The sequence below is a fragment of the Mesoplodon bidens genome, assembly GCF_964165515.1.
Source record: "Mesoplodon bidens genome assembly, chromosome: 2".
NCBI lineage: Eukaryota > Metazoa > Chordata > Mammalia > Artiodactyla > Ziphiidae > Mesoplodon > Mesoplodon bidens.
Genome location: NC_138177.1, coordinates 181389690 through 181410054, shown reverse-complemented (window position 1 = coordinate 181410054; position 20365 = coordinate 181389690). Strand labels below are relative to the sequence as shown.

The 20365-nt window shown below is 45.9% G+C and overlaps 2 protein-coding genes across 3 annotated transcripts in view; both read left to right on the top strand.

The window, feature by feature from the left end:
* Window positions 1–600: 600 nt before the first annotated feature.
* On the top strand, window positions 601–9638 carry VAMP3 (vesicle associated membrane protein 3; the record flags this gene model as incomplete). The annotated part of the gene is made up of 5 exons (XM_081215944.1): window positions 601–872; window positions 2666–2747; window positions 6017–6175; window positions 6955–7006; window positions 7831–9638. 5 exons carry the CDS (start codon window positions 601–603, stop codon window positions 7848–7850), a joined length of 585 nt encoding a protein of 194 aa, XP_081072070.1. The 3' UTR covers window positions 7851–9638.
* A 4237-nt stretch (window positions 9639–13875) lies between these two features.
* PER3 (period circadian regulator 3) overlaps window positions 13876–20365 on the top strand; it is a 65413-nt gene continuing 58923 nt past the window's right edge. The window contains exons 1-5 of one of the 2 annotated variants that reach the window (XM_081224799.1): window positions 13876–13960; window positions 14221–14617; window positions 15060–15205; window positions 16060–16175; window positions 17385–17586. In XM_081224799.1, the coding sequence (XP_081080925.1) occupies window positions 14439–14617; window positions 15060–15205; window positions 16060–16175; window positions 17385–17586 (643 nt within the window). In that variant the 5' untranslated portion in view covers window positions 13876–13960; window positions 14221–14438. The other variant, XM_081224800.1, reaches the window with a different exon arrangement.

Sequence of the window (20365 nt, the reverse complement as noted above, 5' to 3'; positions counted from 1 at the left end):
TTTTTCAAATTATGCCATTTAGAGTTGGAAAAGACAGTTTGGTGTTTATTTTCATTTCTCATCTGATCTGCCAGTTGACTCACTGGTGTTCTGTGGTGTTTTGTTTGTTTAATGTAGGAGTTGCCTATGTTGACAGGAATACTTTCAGTAACCACTTAAAGACCTTGCACAGTAACTCACTGCATTCAGATTTTTGCCTCAGCCTCAACCCGAAATCAAAAGTTGAGGACCTACTCTGTGCTTGGGGGTCCGGAAATACAGAAACGTATAAAGTACAGTCCCTCATGTCAAGGCTCCCATAGATTATAATAAGATCTGTGCAGTGAAAAATATGCGTGTCACAAATGAACACACGAAAAGAGGGAACCTAATCCAATCAACGCCTGTGACAAATAACCTGAATGAACTTCCGCTCTCATTTTGACAAGTTTCTTGGGAAAATGTCGCGGTCTCCAGGACCACCGGCTTAATGCGGCACGTTCAGCAGAAGCCCATGGGCTGTCTCCACTACTGTCAGGGCCCGAGAAATGACCCACGGGCCCAGAATAACGTAAAGCGTCCCCACCTTCATTTATCTGCACAGTCCCTTTTCAGAGCCTAATGCACCACGTGCCTCAGTGTCCGTACCGGCGGCGGCAAGGACGTGGAACTGCATCCCAGAGACCTGCCTCAGCGCTCTGCGGTGGCCCCGCCCCGAGACGCCCCGTCCCTTCCGGCGCGCCCCCTCGCGGCCGCGCGCGCCCCGCCCACCCGTCGGCCCATCCCGGTGACGTCACCGCCCCCGCACCGCCCCGCCCAGGTCTCAGGTCTCAGGTCTCCTGTCGCGCTGCCCCGGTCCGCCGATCCTCGCCCGCTGCCGCCGCCGCCAAAATGTGAGTGACACGGCGCGACGCGGAGCGGCCTCGGGCCCGGAGGGCGGCGGCCCGCTGCTGGGACCCCCCGCCCGGCCCGGTTCCCGTCCGCCGCCTCTCAGACGCTGGCGCAGGCCGCGCGGGCCTTCGCGGGGCGCTCCAGAGGCCTGGGGGCGGGCGGCGGCTCCGGGGGTGCGGACTGCAGATGGGCCAGGTCGGTCCCGCGGCGCCGCCGGCCGCCCGGGAGGGCCCCGCGGCCGGCGGGCGGACGCGGAAGGGGCGAGGGCGGGGCGGCCGGGGTTTTCCGGAGGTAGGGAGAGCCGCCCCCGCCCCTCCGCTTCCCCTTTTTCCCCTCCCCCCCCACCTCAAGTTCCCTGAGGGGAGCTGTGACCCCTTCCCTCGTCCTGCAGAGCCTGCTCGCTGCCTGGTGCCTGGTGCCTGGGGTGGGCTCCGGAAGTTGCAAGGGAAAAGACCTGGGCCCTGTGTGAAGGCACCTGCGGTCAGAGTGGAGTCTGGCGCAGAGCTGTGCGCCTCCGCTCCCTTTTTAAGCAGAAGCATTCTTGTACTTGAAAACGTGGAGTTTCCCGTGGTAACATCCCGAGAACGCTGAGTGTCAAGATTCACCAGGACCCTGTGTCCCCCTCCAACCTGCTCATTCCTCACCTACAGAGGAGGAAGGAATGGGTGCTTTCGCAGGGTTCCTTCCGGGAACTAGGGACACCCCTCTGGAGTGTTCCTGCTTGAGGCTGCTGTTCCAGTAGTTCGCCGTGGTTAAAACCTAGATCCGTAGAATTATACAGAACCTGGTCTAAACACAGGCTCCACTGCAGCCAGCGGTGTGGACTTTCTAAGCCTTACTTTACTCATCTTTGAAATGAGGTTAACAGTAGTGTCCCCCTCAAAGAGTTTTGAGGATTAAATGAGAAAATGCTTGGAGAAAATGCACCAGTACATGGCCCTTCGCTATTATCGATCAGACAGTAAGCTCTCTGAGGGCAGGGGTGGGATCTGCTGCATCCCTGGTCTTTGACGCATGGTAGGTATAAGATAACTGTCGGTTGAATCGGTGAATCAGTGGCCGTTGTATGCAAGACATGGGGAAGAGACCCCTAAGACACAGGAGTCTGTGATCTATTAGAGAAGGCAAGGCTATATATTTCTATATCTGAAAAACCAAAGCATTGCCAACCAAATCATGGGAGCAATTAGGACTTCAAAGCCAGAGTGGTCAAAAAAGATCTGTCCGGGGGAAAAATAAAGAATTCGATGAGGATTTTAAAAGAAGTACCTCTTAAGAGAGGGAGCATTGCTTCATCTTACCTTTCCCACTGACGCCCCCTCAACCCCACATCCTGGTGTTTCTGACTCTGTTTCTCTAACTGAATCTATTTCTCCATACTGGAAAAAGGGCATTTTATAATTGTTCATAACTATGAAGACCATTCTTGCCACAGTGAAAAGCTCAGAAGAGTACTGAGTGCCTTTAAGTAGGTGTAGGTCTTAAAACAAGTAATAAAAAATGGGAAAGCAGAGTTTACCTGTCTTAGGATCAGGTCCTTCATTGATACAAGGGAGATCCTGTTAAACCTTCACTTCAGACCTTGGTCCCTTTGAACACGTGGGTGAATCTTTAAAGTTATAGAGGAATTAGAAAAGGTGTCATTTGAGCCTCTGTGCATTGATGCAGGAAGGATTTTCTTTTTCTGCTTTAGTTCTGAAATTCCTAACACCGAGGCTCCTCCAGTACATCTTCATACTTAAGAAGTGTGTTCGGAATCCTAATTTACTCACGCTTGTGTCTTTACATGTTTCAGGACTACAAGCGCGCCTGCAGGGTCAAGCGCTGCCTCTGGCAGTAGTAGAAGACTTCAGCAGACACAAAATCAAGTGGATGAGGTATTGCCCAGAAGTGCTGAAAACATGAATCATAAGCCAACATGGGAACACTCTGGGAATAGCTCTGTTTAGAAAAAGGATCGTAAAAGTGTGAATGTAAAGTAAATTTTGACTGTCATAAATGTAACAAAATTTTGTCCCCTACTGTGTTGCAAGCCCTTACCTAAGCTTCTGAGAAGTCATGTCCTACTGGTTTCAAGCTTGTTTTCCTGTGACCGAATCACATACCTAAAGTACAGGCTCTCCTCTCTGAGAACATTCCTTCAAGAATCACTTTATAATGTATATTTTGCCACAATAAATAAAAAATTAGAGAAGAAAAAAGAACCACTTTATAAAATAAGGTAATAGAATTTTAAGGATTAGGCCTCTAGGTTGCGCAAGCCAGGACCAATCCTCCTGACCAGATTTTTCATCAAAATTCTTTTTCCAGTAGCTTGACAGTACTAGTTACCCAGCCCAGCAAGTCACTGTAGATTGTTGCCTATTGACATGCAGAAGGCAGGTGCTGGGAAACTTCTCTGGCCTAACAGATCTGTATCTGTGGAATTCTTGAGTTCGCAGACCCTCAGAGCATCTTTTGTTCTGCCCTATGTATGCAGACCTACAATGGAAAATTGTTTGAGAAATTCAAGCTAGTATTAATATCTCCATAGTCCTAAAAGCCATCACTGCTGAACAATGACATCTTGGTCTTTCTGCATTTAGCTGCCTTAAAAAGCAGAGTGAAAACTAATATTAGATTCTGTTGTTAAATCATATGGTAATATTTTGGTCTGAAGGTTTTGTTTATGACCTTAATTCTGAAATTTTTACATTTTCATGCTGAGAAACCCATTCTAATTCCATCCTACATGAAACTTCTGTTAACTTACGAAATCAAATTGGGTCCTTTTTCTTTACTAAAGAGAGTTGTTTTGTTTTGTTTTAGATTGAGGTAAAATTTACATAACATACAATTAACCATTTTAAAGAGTACAATTCAGGGGTATGTGGTATATTCACAATGTTATGCAACCATTCCCTCTGTCTAGTTTCAATTTTTTTCTTTATCCCTGAAGAACACCCTGTATGCATTTAGTAATCACTCCCCATTCCCCCTTCCTCTGAATGGTAGCCTCTAATTGGCTTTCTGTTGCTATGGCTTTGCCTATTCTGGATGTATCATATAAAAGGGATACAATGGCCTATTGTGTCTGGCTTCTTTCACTTAGCATCACATGTTCTACAAAGTTGTAGCGTTTATCGGTACATCATTTTTATGGCTGAGTAGTATTCCATTGCACATGGGTACCTCAGTTTGTTTATCCATTCATCTGCTGGTGGATTTTTGGGTTGTTTCCACCTTTTGGCTGTTATGAATAGTGTTGCTATAAATGTTTGCGTATAAGTTTCTATGTGTACACCTGTTTTCATTTCTCTTGGTTATGGGTCTAGAAGTAGAATTGCTGGATCATATAGTAATACTATGTCTAACTTTTTTTTTTTTGCGGTACGCGGGCCTCTCACTGTTGTGGCCTCTCCCGTTGCGGAGCACAGGCTCCGGACGCGCAGGCTCAGCGGCCATGGCTCACGGGCCCAGCCGCTCCGCGGCATGTGGGATCTTCCCGGACCGGGCCACGAACCCGTGTCCCCTGCATCGGCAGGCGGACTCTCAACCACTGCGCCACCAGGGAAGCCCTACTATGTTTAACTTTTTGAGGAACTGCCAAACTTTCCCACAGTGATGTACTATTTTACACTCCCACTAGCCATGTCCAGGAGTTCCTGTTCTTCCACTTCATCACCAACACTTGTTATTTTGCATTTTTTTGGTTATAGCCATCCTAATGAGTATGAGTTAGTAACTCATCATGGTTTTGATTTGCATTTCCTAATGACCAATGATGTTGAATATATTTCCATGTGCTTGCTGGCCAATTGTATATATTCTTTGTAGAAATGTCTATTCAAGTCCACTGCCAATTCTTTAATTGTGTAGTCTGTTTCTGGTGTCGGTTGATAAGAATTCTTTATATATTCTGGATATTAAATCTTTGTCAGATACATGATTTGCAAATATTTTCTTAACATCTTGTGGATTGTCTTTTCACATCCATGACAACAATGTCTTTTGATGCACAAAAGATTTTAATTTTTATGAAGTCCAGTTTGTCTATGTTTTCTCTTGTTGCTCTTGCTTTTGGTGTCAAATCCATGGCCAAATTCAGAGTTGTAAGGATTTACTCTTACGTTTTCTTCTAAGAGGTTTATAGTTTCAGCTGTATTCTCAGATCATTGATCCATTTTGAGTTAATTTTTGCATTTGGGGTAAGGTAAGGGTCCAGCTTCATCAAGTGGCTGTCCAGTTGTCCCAGCACCACGTTTTGAAATTGGAAAGTGTGACTCCTCCAATTTTGTTTTTCTTTTTCAATACTGTTTTGGGTACTCAGGGCTCCTTGGAATTCCATATGAATTTGAGGATTAGTTTTTCCCTTTGTGCAAAAAAAAAAAAAAAAAGCCATTGGAATTTTGATAGAGATTGTGTTGAATCTATTATACATATGTACATCACTTGGGGGAGTACTGCCCTTTTAAAAATATTAAGTCTTTCAGTCTATGGACATGGGATGTTTTCCCATTTCATTAGGTCTGATTCCTTTCAGTAGTGTTTCACAGTTTTCAGTGTGCAAGTCTTTGGCCTCCTTGGTTTAATTTATCCTTAGGTATTTTATTCTTTTGGGTGTTATTGTATGGAATTGTTTTCTTTATCTCCTTTTCATTGCTAGTGTATGGAAGCACGCTCATTTATGGCTATTGATCTTGTACCCTAAAACTTTCCTGAGTTTCTTTACTAACTTTAGTAGGGTTTTTTGTAGATACTTTGGTATTTTCTGTACATGGAAACATCTGCAAATAGAGATCACTTTACTTCTTTAACTTGGATGCCTTTTATTTCTTTTTCTTACCTGATTTCTCTGGCCAGAACTTCTAGTACAATGTCGAACAACAGTAGTGAAGGTGGGCCTCCTTGTCTTTCACCATTGAGCATGGATGTTAGTTGTGGGTTTTTCCATAGATGCCCTTTACTATGTTAAGGAAGTTCCCTTCTATTCCTAGTTTGCTGCGTGTTTTTAACTTGAAAGGGTGAGACCTTTTTTCTTTTTCTTTAATGGAAGTTTGGCTCAAAGTAGTAAAGTGCTGACCTGAAAAAAAATGCCAGTAAACTTCACTGAGGAGTTTTGTTCTTCATTCCTGTACGTGTAACTGAGCGTGATCATATTCGTCAGGTGGTGGACATCATGAGGGTCAACGTGGATAAGGTGTTGGAAAGAGATCAGAAGCTCTCTGAGTTGGATGACCGTGCAGACGCACTGCAGGCAGGAGCCTCCCAATTTGAAACGAGTGCTGCCAAGCTGAAGAGAAAATACTGGTGGAAGAATTGCAAGGTAGTTCGCTTTTAACTGGTCTTTACATTAAGTCACGCTCTGTAGTCTCAGGGTAGACAGAGGCTACAAACATTGGACTTTCACGAATCTTGAGTTTGCCTTCCCTCGCGTGGACGTGTGGATTGACACTGAATCTAAAACACTGACTGCATATCCTCTTCCTGTCCCCACAACTGGGAATTCTCCACGTTCTGGGGCCGACCTTCAGAAGCGTGTAGAACAGGAGCGTCCCAAATCAATCGTAGACCTAAGCCCCTTCCAGCCCTCCACCCCCGCAGAGCCCTGCACACAGGTTGACAGGAGAGGGCTGGACAGGTGGTCAGTTTCCACGTGGCTGCGAATGGCTCCAGTGTCAAAGGGAAGAGCCGCTCAAAAGCCGCAGTGTGCTCCACAGCAGAGCAGGAAGCAGCTGCGCAAGGAGCGTGGCCCAAAGCAGAGGCTACACAGCTGCGCAAGCAATGTGCTGTGATCAGATCCCTTCCTGGGTTGGAAGTGACACGTGGGACAGGCTTATTAGTAGCCCTTCTTTAGGTGGAAAACAGGTATACACAAAGGCCTATCTAGGGACCACAAATCATTTGAACGTGTTATAAAAAGCTAAGTAACTTCCAGGCCCTAATTGAGAACATTAAGTTTAGGCTTTAAAAATTATGAATATTTCAGATGGTGGTGCAGCTTAATTTCTCCTTCTGTGACTAGAACGATATTATATTGATACTCTTCAGTAAGCACGTTGATCTCTAGTTTTGAACGTGAAATGGACGTGTGTGTCGTTACAGATGTGGGCAATAGGGATCAGCGTTGTTGTCATCATCATCGTCATCATCATTGGTGAGTTCTCCTGCTCCAAACTCACTGCAGAATCTTCTCTGCTCACAGCTGACGGCATATACAAGAACTCCAGTTAAAAGTTCCCTCGGAGATGTTAGTTTGCCCCAAAGGTTTTTGTTTTCATGATTCAGTGTTTTAAGTACTTGGGTGGTGAGTCTGAGATTTTCCGATATAAACAGTAATCCTTTGAAGTTAGAGAAAATTTATTCATTTCCACTGAATGAGTGGAAGAAAGTTTTCTCTCTGAATATATTTTTATCAGAGGTTTCCTTTTATGAGAAACAGTGCAGTCTAGCGATTAAAAGCATGGACTACCTGTGATCCACCCTAGCTCCACCATCCAGTGTGTGGCCTTGGGCAAGTAATTTAGTATCTCTGAACCTCAGTTTCCTCGTTTATAAAATGGGGATAATAACAGTACCTACCTCATGTTTCTTATGAGGACAAAGCTGTTAATATATAAAAGGTGCTTAGGATGGTGCCTGGCATATAGTAATAATAGTTATATAAATAAATATATATATACACCACTATCATTACTATTATGATGATCATTACTACTGCTACTACGTACAATATTGGAACAGCCCATTGCCATTCATAGCCCAGTACGTGAGAACTATTTAAAGAAATACATCTTGGATCCTTTTTTTGACAGCCTCCTCTAGCCCTCCAAAAAATATAGGAAAGCCACCAGTAGGAAATTGGACAGAAATTGAATTTCTGTTCACACTTAGACTGCAGTGTTTGATGTTTATTCTGTATTTGCACTGAACAACTAAACTGTTGTTTTTCCACTTTGTTGCATCTCCCCTGCTTATTAGTGTGGAGTGTTTCTTCCTGAAGAACCAGTGAAACTCCAGCCTGCTGTTCAAGAAACCTCTTGAAGAGTTTTGATTTAGAACCTGCTATATTATCAAGCTTACCTACTGTTATATCTAAAATGATTATTTTCTGTTAGTGACTGTAAAGTTTGTTTTCTAGGAAATGTGCCTTTGTTTTGTAATATGCACTGCAAACTAGAGGTGTAGTCAGCCCAGCCCCCATTTTGCACAGTGCCTTTTCAAATTTACATATGGGCTGATGAAGAGGACTTCTTAAGTTGCAGAGTGTAATAACCTAGCAGTAATGTTGTCTGATTAACTGCCAGTGATTCCAGTTAAGGAAATTTGTTCCAAGTTTGCTGTCCTAGTCACATGACATTACCCTCATTTTAAACCTTTGGGTAGTCAGATTCCAATTTGTGCCTTCCAGAAAGAACACTACTGCCTAACACAAATACAGGCTGTGCCTTATTTTGCTATTTTTCTGATTCCCTTTAAGAGAACTCTCTACTGTTTATAAACACTGCTGACTTTTTCGCTGTATTTAAAACAAGATGCTGGTAAAGAGTTTTTGCTCCTGCGTTAGATATGAAGATGTTTACTTTCTTGTTACTGTTATGTATCACGTGCTAAAAATATTGTTTTAATCAGAAATAATAACCTCGTTAAAACATTTTTATAGAACTGTGGCTGTGACCAAAGTTCCTGTTTTGCCAAAAAGTTAAATCCCAGTCAGATGTCAAGTCTGTTCCTGGTAGATGAGTTCAGAAAAGTGACCAGTGGGACTCAAGGTGCCCTTCAGAATTAAAATTGTAATATTGTGTGTGAACCTCTGACATCCTGGCAGGCCTTTCTTGCCCTTGAAAGGCTGTAGGTCTTGCGACTCTCCTTCCGATCCAGCATTTTTCCTGGGGGTTAGAGAGGGTTTGAGCTCAACTGACCATCTCATTCCTGTAGACAGAGTTTTACCCAGCCATGTGCAGGTTATCAGCTGTAGACTCCAATATGTTTCTAGTAATTACGTGAGCAACAGTGCTGTAGTCTTCAAGTGAGACCATCTGTGAACTGCTCATTTTCTGGTCCAGTCCCCACGGACGATAGTTTTTTGGAGTTTGTTTCCTATTTTGATCCATAGTCCACTTCCTAAATCTGCCTTCTAAATTATGCTCTCGATTAGGCATTGGTCAGGGGGGACGAGATTTTACAGAGGATAGCTAACCAGAGACACTTTCTTTCTTTGATGTCACAGACTGTCTGCATAAGATGCTGCTTTGGGAATAGCTGTTGTCATCTGAGAGGCTTTTGTTGTGTACGTGAGACTTTGGACATCAGGGTGTGTGGCTTAAGGACAGGAATTCAGGTAGGAATGAAAACAGGCGAGGAGGCACTGAGGGGGAAAGGAGCCTTACCACCCTGTGGCTGTTAGCGGAATATTCTCAAATTCTTGTTCACACACACGTTTGTGACTTACAAAGGAACAGTTAAGGTGCACCAGGACCCAGGTTCCATTTCTGTAATATCTTGTTCCCCTGACATCAGTGAAATGGTGTGAAGTTGAAAATATGCCTTGCAGTGTGCCCACCTGGGAAGAAGGGAGCAGCCGTCAGTGTCGGGACGCTGGCCCACCCTCGGCTCAGGTCTCCAGCCGGGTCTGACTGAATCCTTGGTGCTCTCTCCTTGGCCTCGATGCTCAGTCCCATGTAACCCACTGGCTGCTGCGTTAACCCAGGAACGCTTCGCCTGTATCTGTGCATTTAGCTGGGAAGTCGCCCACTATAATAAACTGAATAAAGTGTTTATAAACATAACTCTAGTGCTTGTGTTGCTTGTAGGGGAACAGCTGGGCCTGGTCCAAGTCCTAAGGAAACGGCGTTCCTTGCCGCTCAACCTCCCTCTCCCTTACAGACCCCAAGTCCCCTTCCCCTTTTGCCCTCTCACTGTCCCCTCCCTGAGGACTCTGAGTTCTTGCATGCCGCTCCCCATGTGAAAAGTGCTTTTCAGTAGCGGAGATGAGTGGGGAACTGGCTTTCTTACGATTCCTAAAACGTTCAGAATTTGGCTTTTGAGTTCCTTAAATATATGGTCTTTCAGAAGTGACTTGTATAGAGCCGGCCGGTATGTGCTGGACCAGGTCGCTGCCCACGTGGGGCGTGGGGAGATGACTTGGGTGGGAGAGGGACGCCTCTTGTTTTCATTCCCCCTCTTGTTTTCATTCTGCATGTCTTTCCCCTTGAATGTACTTCCACTCTTACTCTGCAAGCCCTAGGGAACAATATAATACGGGCGGAAGGAGACTTGCTTATGTTCACAATAAAATGCCAGTTTTCAGTAGAATCCTGCGATAAGCAGCCTGACGTTTTTCCATTGCCTCGGATAGACAGTCACTGCTTTTCTTGTCTGACATGCGATTGTGTCCCTGGGAAAGTACTAACTGTAGAATCGTGCCTTTTGTTCAGGAGCATGATATAATGAAATACGTATGAACTTCCGGTGCCATTTTCAAAGGAAAATCTACCATAAAGCGGCTCCTCCTCCTCTGCTTCTCCCTTAAATGTCAGGGTTCCTTAGGGACTTCTGTTACCATTCTACTTACCCTCCCCAGGCAAATCTTACCTGTTCTCATGATCCCTCTATTCATTCATCAGCTGATGAGGCCTGGCCTATTGGACATAAGCCTCTGAGACGCAGCGTTCACCAGACAGAAGGAAACATCCCCTGCCCCGTGCCGCTCCTCCGATCATTCACAGTGTCTGTTCCAGAAATGGCACCATCACCTACCCAGTGACCACACTAGCCAAATCCACTGGACTTGCTGTTCTTTTGGGTCACCACCTATGTCACTCAGGATACGCTGGAGGGGTGCTATGTACCAGACACCTCCCAAATCGCCACGGCTCAAAGTTTTTTCCTTGCTCGTGCTCTGTGTCCCACGCCAGTCAGCAGGAAGGCTCTGTCGTCAGTCCCTGGGGGGTGGGGTGAGGGGACTTCCTGTAAACATTCGTTTCCGGTTATCACTGCGGAAGGAAAGGAAGGGACCGGCAGGAATTGTGCACTGGCTCTCAACGCCTGCGCCTGGAAGTGAAGCCGGCAGCTCTGCTCACGTTTCATTGGCCAAAGCAGGTCAGGTGACCATGGCTCACCTCAGAGGTGGGAGGAGAGGAGAAATGGAATGTTTGTGAACATCTTCGTGTCAACAACTTCAGTCAAAGAATGGGGGCAAATTCCCCGTGTCTTGTATTTTCTAATGACTTGTGTCTCTTACATGATAATTTTACATTTGCATCACCAATAAAATGTTTCTTAAAGTATGGTAACTTTTTTATTGGTTCTGAATGATGATTAATTATTTGCTTTAAAATTGACCAGACTCGGGCTTCCCTGGTGGCGCAGTGGTTAAGAATCCACCTGCCCGTGCAGGGGACACGGGTTCCAGCCCTGGTCCGGGAAGATCCCACATGCCGCGGAGCAACTAAGCCCGCGCGCCGCAACTACTGAGCCTGCGCTCCAGAGCCCGCGAGCCACAACTCCTGAAGCCCAGGCGCCTAGAACCCATGCTCTGCAACAAGAGAAGCCACCGCAATGAGAAGCCCACGCACCGCAACAAAGAGTAGCCCCAGCTCGCCTTAACTAGAGAAAGCCAGCACACAGCAACCAAGACCCAATGCAGCCAAAAACAAATAAATAAAATAAATAAATAATACCTTAAAAAATAAGATAAAATAAAATAAAATTGACCAGACTGCTTAGTGCATTTAAAAATAAGCAAACTTGGGCTTCCCTGGTGGCGCAGTGGTTGAGAGTCCGCCTGCCGATGCAGGGGACACGGGTTCGTGCCCCGGTCCGGGAAGATCCCACATGCTGCGGAAAGGCTGGGCCCGTGAGCCATGGCCGCTGAGCCTGCGCGTCTGGAGCCTGTGCTCCGCAACGGGAGAGGCCACAACAACAGTGAGGGGCCCGCGTACCGCAAACAAAAACAAAAACAAAAACAAACAAAAAAAATAAGCAAACTTATTTCCAACTGAGCTGCTTTTCATAGTAGCAGAAAATTCAGTCTGTAAAAGTTGAATTTACTAAATCAATTATGGCACAATTATTAGAAAATAATTTTTTTTCTCATCCTTTCAATAGCAAGCTAAGTGCATTTAGAAATCTTCTACTTGGCTTTATACCGCCAAGACGGACAATCCCCTGTTGGGACAAGTGCCTGCCTCTGGCCAAGGCTCTGGATCCCCAGCCTCAGGAAGGACTTCTCTCTGGCAACTGCCTCTTGTCTGCAGCCCTTCCCTCCTGTGTCATTCACATCTCCCTTCTTACTGGATCACCCCGTCACTTAATAGCGATGCCCACATCCCTCCCTCCAGCCAAAAAATACTTGTCTATAGCTCGTCACAGCAAAATTCCTCCCTATGTCTCCCTGTAGTCATTGCCTCACAGCCTACTTTTCTTCAGTCCACACCACTGAGACGTCTTTAACCAAGGTCACCATCTTGCTGAAGCCCAACAGGAAATTCTCAGCCTCTGTCTCACTCTGCTTATCACCAGCATTTGATAAAGTTGCCAGCTCTCTCCTTAAATGCTTCCTTATCAAGCTTCCAGGACCCCACACTCCTCTGGTTTTCTTTCAACCTCATCTATGGCTCCTTATTCTTTGCTTGGTTCTCTGCCTGACCTCTGAATCTCTGTGTGCCCCAAATCTTGGCCTTTGGCCCTTTTCTCTCTTTCGGCACTCTCTCACTGACACCATTTCACCCATCACTGTAAACTCCATAGAGACTCTGACGACTGCCAAATGTAAGCTGTATCTCCACCCCCGGCTTCTCCCCTGAGTTCCCGGCTGGGAGATCCAATTGCCTACCTGACCACTCACTCCACTTGGATGTTTAGTGCACATCTCTGAATCTCTGAACATGGCATGTGGAAAACAGTTCTCTGTTCTCCCTTCAGCAAAACCTGCCATCCCCAGACCTGCACTCAATAAATATTTGCTGAATGAATGCAGTTTAACAAAATAGAGATTCAGAAGAGAGTAAGCATCATTTGGAGAAATAAGGTGGTTTACCCACTACCTAATATGAACAGTTACCACACTTCACTTTCCCCTCCTCTTATTTACAATTCCTTTCATTCATCCAACCAATACTTAAGATTTCTGATGTACCAGGCACCGGAGAGGGGTGGAGTTGTACATGGCACCTTCCATTTCGGAGGAGTCGAGGCACAAATAAAAAGAGTCTTCCGACGGTGTTTTTTAAAGGCCTTCTCTACACCTTCCTTTCCCAAAATAATGTCTTTTACAGACACTTGTCTTCCTCCAGTTGCTAAGTGAATCTTTAACTTTAGGAAGACCAGGGAAATGTTTTAAGTTTCACTGTCAGAATTCCGCTTCTGAAAACCGGGCTTGATCTTTCCAGGGCTGCTACACTGCCGGGTCCTCAGACCCCCTCACTTAAGAGTCCGCGGGAGCGAGAGCAAGAAGGTCGTTAAGAAAAATGGAAACGACGGGAACCCGAGAAGACGCAGGGAAAGCGCTGGGATGTCTGCCACCTTGGTCCCGATCCGCACCACCGCTGCGCCGCTCTCCCGACTCTGGAGCTGGGGGAGCCGCGGCCGCTCACATGGAAGCCGCGCAGGCCCCGCCCACCCCACCGCCCTGGGCCCGCCCCCTTATGACTGGCGGCTCCAGCGCCCTATCACTGCCGCGCTCGCTCCAGCGGCCCCCGGGGCCCATCCCCCGGGGCCCATCCCCCGGGGCCGGGAGCGGGGCGGGGACTGGAGCCTCCTCAGGGCCCCTCCGCCCCCTCCCTACGTGCCAGCCGGCCGGGATTGGCCGGGCGCCGTCCTCAGGCCGACCCCCGGCGTTACGTAACGAGCTCCGGAACCTTTGCCCCGCTCACTCGCCTCCGCTTATGTAACCCGGGCGCCCCTGCGCGGGTCCCGCCCCCAGGCCAATGGGGTCTCGCAGAGCTGGCAGCGGCAGCCAATCGCGTGACCCGGGGGCGGGACCGAGTCACGTGGTGCGCGGGGGGCGCGGCGCCCGCGACCGCACGGCACGCTGCGGGCCTCGAGACTGCGTGGGGCCGGGTCAGCTGGGCGAGCGGCGCGCGGGCCGCGGGAGGCGGTGGCGGCGGCGGTGGGTGAGGCCTCGGCCCGGGCGGGGAGGCCTCGGGGCCCGCCGGGCGCGGTCGCCCCGAGCCTGTCCTGCGCTGTGGGAACTTTGTGCTTCAAGTTGCCCCTTGCCGGGTCCGGGTCCTGGGTGCACGCCGACTCTCGGGGCGGCCGGAACCGGGATCCCCCTGGGGCTGCCCAGCCCGCGAGCCACAGCCGAGCTTCCAGCATCAGATTGTGTTTCTCTTGACACTTGTCACCTTTGTTTCCACCGTCCCCCTCCAGGGTGGACCTCCCGTGAGCGGAGACGTCCAAGATTGCAGGGAAATACTGGGGAGAAAAGTGCCCCCGGAGGAGCAGAAAGAGTACCTCTACTTGCCGGCTTGTGATGACTGACATTTTCTCTGAGACGATGGCCTGGACCAAAGTGAGAAGTACATTTCCGTCGCCGATCGCAAAGTAGCAAAGTAGCAGGCGACAGGCTGAGGACTGCCGGGCGAGCGATGGATCCCTGTGAAGATCTAGAAGTGTCCGGTGGTAAATCTCAGGACTCTAGGGGGGGCCAGCCTCATGAACTTGAAGGACCACAGGCCAGCGGTCCTGAGGCGCTGGGGAAGGACTCTGCTGAGATGTGGAGCCGGCAATACCAGCTGCGGAGCAAATACGTGCAGACCAGCAACAGGTGAAATAACCTGATGTGTTTGTTGTTCTCTGCTGGGGTAGTAGAGGGGAAAGGCGGGCTTACATCTTTTTATATTTTGTTTGTAAGCCTAGGAAAAAGTTTAAGGAGACTCAGACAACTTAGAATGAAATACCCTGGAGAAACTGAAGGAAATTAACCAAAAGGTAAAAAGTGGTTGAGGAATTTAGCTGACTCTAGGCTGAAGTGGGAAATGCTTGATGTTTACCAATTTCTTTGCCTGGGATTCTCCACCTGTAAAAAAAAAAAGTGGTGAATAATAAATCTGTGAACTAAATGAGCTGATCCATGTTAAGGGCTTAGAAAGCGGGCCTGGCATGAAATACGCTGTCCAGTAAAAGTTGACTTATTATAATCGAAAGTGTGAATTTAGAATCTTTTTTATCTTACAGTGAACCGCAATAGAATCTTTGTTATCTTACAGTGAACCGCAAGATCAGATCAGAGTTTCCAAAGACCTTATAACGGTTGTCCAAGAAATGAAAAAATACTTCCCGTCAGAGAGGCAGAGTAAACCAAGCACCCTGGATGCTCTCAACTATGCCCTTCGCTGCGTACACAGCGTGCAAGGTAAACGGGCTGGAGAGGGACTACAGTCGTGCACGGACACCATGGCTCGTAAACAGCAGCCAGGCCAGAGCAGTCGTCTGCCTGGTTTTAGGCACAGAAATGTTTTGAGCTTTTTACGGTGCTTTATGTGAGATGTGCAAACCTACACGGATGGCATTAGCATCTTAGTTTTTCACGTGAGCCTCGGAGAACCTTATTTGTGTCATAGCTTAGTAACTGTGCAGTGTTTTGCTGATTTGTTTCAGGAGAGTGGAGCTCGGCATAAGCACGTTTTGAAGATTCACTTTTTAAAAGAATATTGTCTTCTATGACTGTTAGGGGAAAAATACACTTGATTAAATACATTTACATTTCCCTGCCATAGACATACTTTTAAAATACAGTCATGATGTATCAGGAATTTACCAAATTAAAATCGAATGGTTGTAAACATTTTTTTCTTTTTATGACTTTTCAGACTTCTTCTCAAGGGATTTAAAAAAATACACATTCTGTAGCACAAACCTCTGTGGCTTCATAGATGGTATATAGTTCCTGAATCCTGGAGTAATGTTTCTGCCATACAGATTTCCTGTGTGTGTATTTGGAATTTTTGGTTTCAGTACCTTGTTTTGGTACCTTCAATGTGTTTCATTCCTTGTGATCTGGAACATGCAGAGTTCATAAAATTCAAAATCTTAAGTCTGTACAACTACCAGTATTTTAGGTGAAAGAAGAAAATGATCTGGTTTCAAGGAAAACATGCTGAGGTGTCCTCATCCTAAAAAACAAGCCTGCTTTTATACTGATAAAAAATGATTTCCTAAAGATACTGTTGTCACTGGACTACCTATTTATTTTCCTGTGTTTCTTAGCAAACAGTGAGTTTTTCCAGATTCTCCATCAGAATGGAGCGCCTCAAGCAGACGTGACCATGTACAGTCTTGAGGAACTGGCCACTATTGCTTCAGAGCACACTTCCAAAAACACAGTAAGAATTCACAAATTTTGCCATATCAACCTGGGTGATTTTTCCTAACGCTCTTATCTAGATGTAGATTTTTAAAAATAATAAATGAGCATTTCAGTCACCACAATTTGAGGTCAAGCATAGGCGAAAACTGCTACAGAGGCCGTGTGGAGTTTCTCCTGCCCTTGCCAGAGAAAACATCTAAAAACAGGAAGCAACACCTTAGTAGTAGTTGGCTTTGCTTCCGTCATGAGGTGCCTCTCTCTCCTTAGCATCCCTGAGTTCTCTCAAATGAAGAAAAAAATCACAGTGCAGAGTGATTTCCTGCATCTTATTCTAATCTCCGGATTGTTAATTTCTATTTATATCACTCTTACTTCCAAGACCTACTACTTCACGTTGTAACAACTGGATTTTATAGAACAGGTGAGTTGAGATGCTGTCATTTGTTGTAAAATTTTGGAAGAGATACGTAGTATATCTTTTTGGAATCTCTTCACGTTGACAGAATAATTGAGCCTCATGTTTCGCTGCTATGATGGAGATTACTTAATTTATGTGTAGACCTCAACATAATTGTAACTTAAAGATTTTGTAATATTGGAGCATGAGCTACCCTTCATGTTACAGTGCTTATTTTACTAACTGATGTGTTTATAATACTGTAGTAGGTGCTGTGGAGATTTAAGGGAAAAAAAGTTTAAGGAAAACATTTTCCCTTTAAGATCTTCAAAGTAAATCTAGAGAGGAAAACATATGCCACTTGCTAGCAGGTACAAACAGTGGCCGATTATAAATAAGTTATGTTTATGTCTAACGGAACACATTAGAGAAATGATTCTTATGTACTGAGGTTTGTCAAAGACAACATCTTGGAGCAAGTGAACTTTAGCTTGGTCTTGAAGCCTGGAATAGGCATGGGTGAAGAGAAGACAGCCCTTCCAGGTACAGTTTGCAAAGGAGAGGGAACCAGAAGTGTATACAGTGTATACACTGTGTTTAGTCGGTGTAGAATGAGCTGGTGCATTGTCTGGCAGAACTTAAACCTTCAGAAGGAACAATGCAGGTTTTACAGCGATTTGTTGCCTTTGCAGGTGTGTGTGTGTGTTTTAAGCTATTGATCATGGTATTAAGCTATTGTTCATGGTAGACGTCTAGACGAAATTTATTCAGGGAATATTGCCAGTATGTATCTCAATATTTTGCATTTATTTTAAATATTTTTCGTAGGATACGTTTGTGGCAGTTTTTTCATTTCTGTCTGGAAGGTTAGTGCACGTTTCTGAACAGGCTCCTTCGATCCTGCATTGTAAGAAAGAGTTCTTAGAGTCCTCTCATTTCGTTGAGCTGCTTGCCCCTCAAGACGTGAGGGTGTTCTACACACACACTGCCCACGCTCAGCTTCCTTTCTGGAACAACTGGACCCAAAGAGGTAATGGGACCAATATTCAGATGTTTATCTTGCCTGGTAAAGATCAGTTTCATTCTTCCAGAAATAGTACACAAATGAATGCATTATTCAGAACATGCAAATATATAGTTTTTCTTATTTCTTCATTTTAAAAGTCAGAATGTGATGAAAATAGCATTTTAAATGCTGCTAATAACATAAAAATCCAATAAATTTGTTTTTCATTTAATCAAGTTAGTTTCACAGACTATAGGCTATAGATATGGTGTGTTACAGCATAATGTATAGCAGGTTAATTGCTACAAAGTGTCTGTTGTTAATAAAATTAAATGTTTTTCCTCTTATACTGACCTCATTATTTCTCTGCTTTGCTCTGGAGGTAAGCTTCTCAAAGTTAGATCCCTTTCCAGTTTTTCTTCTCCCTAAAAGTTACGAATCTCATCATTTTGTTTTCCTTCTGAAAGACTGCTTTTCCTGAACTGGGGGTGGGGAGTGGGTTCCCACTCACAGTTTTCTTTGTGTTATTCAATCCCATGTAATCTTTCATTCATTCATCCATTCTTTTTTTTAAAAAAAATATTTATTTATTTATTTGGTTGTGCCGGGTCTTTGTTGTGGCAGGCGGGCTCCTTAGTTGCAGCTCTCCAGCTCCTTAGCTGCAGCATGTGGACTCCTTAGTTGCGGCTTGAGGGCTCCTTAGTTGCGGCTCACGGGCTCCTTATTTGAGGCATGTGAACTCTTAGTTGCGGCATGCATGTGGGATCTAGTTCCCTGACCAGGGATCGAACCTGAGTCCCTTGCGTTGGGAGGGCAGAGTGTTCACCACTGCACCGCCAGGGAAGTCCCATTCATTCTTTCTTAAGTCACCCTTTATTCCCTATTTCATATTTTTTGTGAAATGTCTCTTAAAGAACTTAGTAAAGATCAACTTTCTTTTTGATCCCAGACCCTATTCTCTCATTTTAAAAAAATTTTGATTATTTTTATTATGGTAAAAAACACATTCACAAAATTTACCATCGTAACCATTTTCAAGTGTACAGTTCAGCAGCATTAAGTACATTCACAGTGTTGTGAAACAGATCCTCAGAACTTCATCCTGCAAATCTAGAGCTCTGTACTCATTCTGGTTTCTAATCCAGTTCTCAGTCCAGTGAAGAACAGTGTTACAGCCTTCTTTTCTCAATCACAGACCCTTGCCCCATTCTCTGTGCACATTTTATATAAGCTTCAGAAAAGACACCTGTCACCCTTGCTTTCCTCCAGCTCCCTCTCTCCTTTTCCCATCATTCAGAAACACTGATTTTATTTTGCTTCCTCTTTCCGAAACACGTGTTTTCAACCTTTAATTGTCCACATTTGTTTCTCTGCTTTTGTTCATCATTTATTCATTCCGTAGACATTATATAGCAGTCCCTGTGGGCTAGGAGCTGTTCTAGGTGCTAAGGTACAACAGTGAACAGAACAGACACGTGGTACTGTTCACCAGGTCTTTCCCATTTTCCCTTCAGTATTGCCCTATAGTCTCTGTCTGATCTTTTCACTTGTTTGTTTTTTGGCTGTGCTGCAAGGCTTGCGGGATCTTAGTTCCCCGACCAGGGATCAAACCCGTGTGCCTGCAGTGGAAGCATGGAGTCCCAACCACTGGACCACCAGGGAATTCCCTGATCTTTTCACTTTCTTATCTTTGCTAATTACTTAATGGTATTTCCCCTGCTTGTAAAAGCATAATAGTCCCTGAAATTGTTGTCTCTTGGACCTAAACATTTACTTGCTCCATAAAGGTGATGTCCATTGAGTTTACTTCTCACACTGTACTTTCGCTTTGGGAACCCCAAGGATCCACACCCTCCTTGAGGGCCGTTGTTCAGCTCCACACCATTTCTGGGCTGTGCTCATGTCACCTCTTTGTCCCTTCCTTTGAACTCATAGGACATTAAGAGGACACGGGAAGCTCTGAACTCAGCAGTTGTCAGCTTTGGCCCTGCGTTAGAGCACATTTCCACTTAGGCTTGTTGTACAGACCTCTCAGAAGGATCTGCCCGCTGTTTCTTTAGAACACACTTGCAGAAACAAGAATTCGCACGTTCCAGCCCAGGTGTGGACGTGACAGCGGGCCCCCATCTACTGTTTTTGAGATCCTGGAGGCGGGCTCTCTGTGTTACAGGACTCCGGGGGGGGGGTGGGGGGGCAGTTGAAGTCAGGTGCCTGCTACAATGTATAAGGAGTGTAAGCGAGTTCACCTTACAGCAGAGTTGCGGTATTTTGTTACGTGTAAAGAATGTTAAGCTCAGAACCTGAAGGTCTGCATTCTGTCGCTTCGTGAACCTTGGAGGCCACTTGGCTTCTCATTGTAAAATGAGAATCACAGTTTCTGACGTGCCTGTTAACACAGGGTTTCTGTGAGAACCCAGCAAGCTGTAGGTTGGGGAAGGCTTGGAGATATTTGGAGCGTCCGCAGCATAAAGGCTCATCTTAGCTGCTGTCGTCTGTTGAACGGTTACTATTTGCCAGGGACCCTTCTCTTTGCTTTCGTGGATTAACTGAGTTAATCTTCACGAAGACCTCGTGAGGTGTAGGTACTGTCATTCTCCCCGGTACACGGACACAGTAACTGTATTAGTTTGGGTTTGCCCAGAAGCGGGACGCTGACTGGGGGAGCGGGTGGAAGGTGGTGAGAGGAGCCCTCAGCCCGCATCGCCGGCATCGCTGGAAGGAGCGAGGCGGGGGGGTGGGGGGGGGGCGCTGGGCAGCAGGAGCCTTGGGCCGCAGCGCAGTCCAGAGAACTTCTGGGCCAGGC